This window comes from Parambassis ranga, chromosome 13, assembly GCF_900634625.1.
Source record: "Parambassis ranga chromosome 13, fParRan2.1, whole genome shotgun sequence".
Lineage (NCBI taxonomy): Eukaryota > Metazoa > Chordata > Actinopteri > Ambassidae > Parambassis > Parambassis ranga.
Genome location: NC_041033.1, coordinates 24,150,652 through 24,153,151, shown reverse-complemented (window position 1 = coordinate 24,153,151; position 2,500 = coordinate 24,150,652). Strand labels below are relative to the sequence as shown.

General features: G+C 52.2%; 1 protein-coding gene across 1 annotated transcript in view; it reads right to left on the bottom strand.

Moving 5' to 3' along the window:
* arrb1 (arrestin, beta 1) overlaps positions 1-2,500 on the bottom strand; it is a 10,242-nt gene that overhangs the window by 695 nt on the left and 7,047 nt on the right. Inside the window, exons 11-16 of the mRNA XM_028420254.1 lie at positions 2,481-2,500; positions 2,313-2,396; positions 1,320-1,343; positions 1,136-1,206; positions 870-918; positions 1-266 (exon numbers count right to left, since the gene is read on the bottom strand). The exon at positions 1-266 is cut by the window's left edge and continues 695 nt beyond it; the exon at positions 2,481-2,500 is cut by the window's right edge and continues 118 nt beyond it. Coding sequence (XP_028276055.1) covers positions 155-266; positions 870-918; positions 1,136-1,206; positions 1,320-1,343; positions 2,313-2,396; positions 2,481-2,500 — 360 coding nt within the window. The 3' untranslated portion in view covers positions 1-154. The remainder of the gene's footprint in view (positions 267-869; positions 919-1,135; positions 1,207-1,319; positions 1,344-2,312; positions 2,397-2,480) is intronic.

Here is a 2,500-nt window from a genome sequence, read left to right as displayed (position 1 = left end):
CGGCAGGACGCGGAGAGGATGAACATAAACGAGCACACAAACACGGCACCACTGAGTGTTAAAGGGTGTCCGGACTTCGACCTCCGTTAGCTCCACACTACAAACAGCAGCGAAACAACAACAGCAGCAGTGGCGGCGGGGACACTCCCCGCCTCTATCTGTCGTCCGGTTTGGGCGAGTCCACCGGCTCCTCGTCCTCGTCTTTGTCGTCTTTTGCCCCGATCAGCCGCTGGCGTGCAAAGTCTTCGAAGATGATGTCATCATCGCTGTGGGAGGGGCAGAGCGAGACAACACAGCAGAGTTCAGACACAAAACACCAGCACATCTACACAACAGTGATGTATCACAGTCTGATCCTCACAACACGTGTGTGTAATGCTACAATCAAAGGTCAGGTCATGTGACAGGGTGTGAGGTCACAGATGATCCCAGGCTGACCTCTGACACTGACTGATGATGAGAGCAGAGCTCGTGTTGTGACTTCACACACGTGCACTGCTGCATGCTCAGAGATGTTTGTGAGGTGTGGAACCAGGGTTGTGTGTCTTCTGGGCGTGCCCGTCCTCAGTGTGTGTGTATGTAAATGAACGTGTGTGTTGTGCGTGCGGCGCCTCATGCACTCTGAGCTCTGGTGTAAAATCAGAGAAATGCAGAGTTGCTGTCTGCTCCTCTGCAGAAGGACGCTCAGTTAAAAGCCATTTCCTGCAGCCGCACATTAAGATGCATTAAGGCTGAGAGTCAGGAGGCGAGTCCATCAGGGTTAATGCTGCTGCAGGCGGAGAGGAAGCCCCCCGCTGTCAGTGTTATTGATGAGGCTGTAAACTGGATCAGAGCCGATCAGAGAGCAGAGACGGGAGACGGCTGCTTACTTTGTGTCAAACTCGATCAGGTTTGTGTCGATCGGAGCTTCATCAGGGGCTGAGACAGAGAGAGACAGCAGTTACACACTGAGGTACCACCAACCCCTGAACGTTAGGACATGTCATCAGTCTGAGGACTGTGTGCACACAGACAGACCCACAGCTGTGTGGTGACAGTCTGACCCCTCAGCCTCTCAACACTGAGCGCTCAGCACAGCTGCTGCCAGTGTGGCGGTGGGACAGACAGCGGTGCAGACGTGTGGACGGACACTCACCGTCCCTGTAGATGGACTCTTCTAACGGCTTTGGGTGCATTAATGTGAAGGGCAGCTCCACGGAGACGTCACTGAAAACACATGGTGCAGCTGCATCACGGCGCCAACAACACACTGCAGCTTATCACCTGCTCAGTGACAGCTTCAAGTGACCTCCGTAAATGTCTGCTTCATATCATCTTACCTGGCAGCCAGATCCCCCAGGAGCCTGCAATCAATAAACATTTAACACCATCAATAAGTCGGAGTTACCGAGATGAACACAAACACACTTTGACCGAAAACCTCCACCTAAAGACGTCCCTGTGAACCAGGAAGCTGCTGAACACTCACAACCTGGACATACACATGATAAAATAACTGTCTGTCTGTGAGTCTGTCTGTCTGTCTGTGTCTGTCTGTCTGTCTGTCTGTCTGTGTGTGTCTGTCTGTCTGTCTGTCTGTGTCTGTCTGTCTGTCTGTCTGTCTGTCTGTCTGTCTGCCTGTCTGTCTGTCTGTGTCTGTGTCTGTGTCTGTGTCTGTGTCTGTCTGTCTGCCTGTCTGTCTGTGAGTCTGTCTGTCTGTCTGTGAGTCTGTCTGTCTGTCTGTCTGTGTGTCTTTCTGTCTGTCTGTCTCTGTCTGTGAGTCTGTCTGTGAGTCTGTCTGTCTGTCTGTCTGTCTCTGTCTGTGTGTCTGTCTGTCTGTCTGTGAGTCTGTCTGTCTGTCTGTGTCTGTCTGTCTGTCTTTGTCTGTCTGTCTGTCTGTCTGTGTCTGTCTGTCTGTCTTTGTCTGTCTGTCTGTCTGTCTGCGGTCTGTCTGTCTGTTCTGTGTCTGTGTCTGTGTCTGTGTGGTCTGTTCTGTCTGCCTGTCCTGTCTGTGGTCTGTCATGTCTGGTCTGTGAGTCTGTCTGTCTGTCTGTCTGTGTGTCTTTCTGTCTGTCGGTTGCTTCTGTTCTGGGGGGGTCTGTGAGTCGCTGTCTTGTCTGGTCCTTTCTGTCTGTCTGTCTGTCTGTCTGTCTGTGTCTGTCTGTCTGTCTTTGTCTGTCTGTCTGTCTGTCTGTCTGTCTGTCTGTCTGTCTGTCTGTGTGTCTGTCTGTGTCTGTCTGTCTGTGAGTCTGTCTGTCACCCTGGCACTGATGTGGTTCCTGTCAGTGTTGTTAAACCTTGTTTTAGTGACGGAGTACTGACGGAGTACTGACCCGCCTCGTGACACCACCAGCTTCACCTTCACTTTGTAGGACACGATGATGCCGAGGATCTCTTTATTGGCTCCTTCTCTTAACCTGCAGAGGACAGAAAGCTGAACATCAGAACGTCCCACGCTGCGATCCAGGCTGTGAAGGCATCACAGGAGGGGCTGGACTCACAGCGTGCTGGAGGCCAGGTT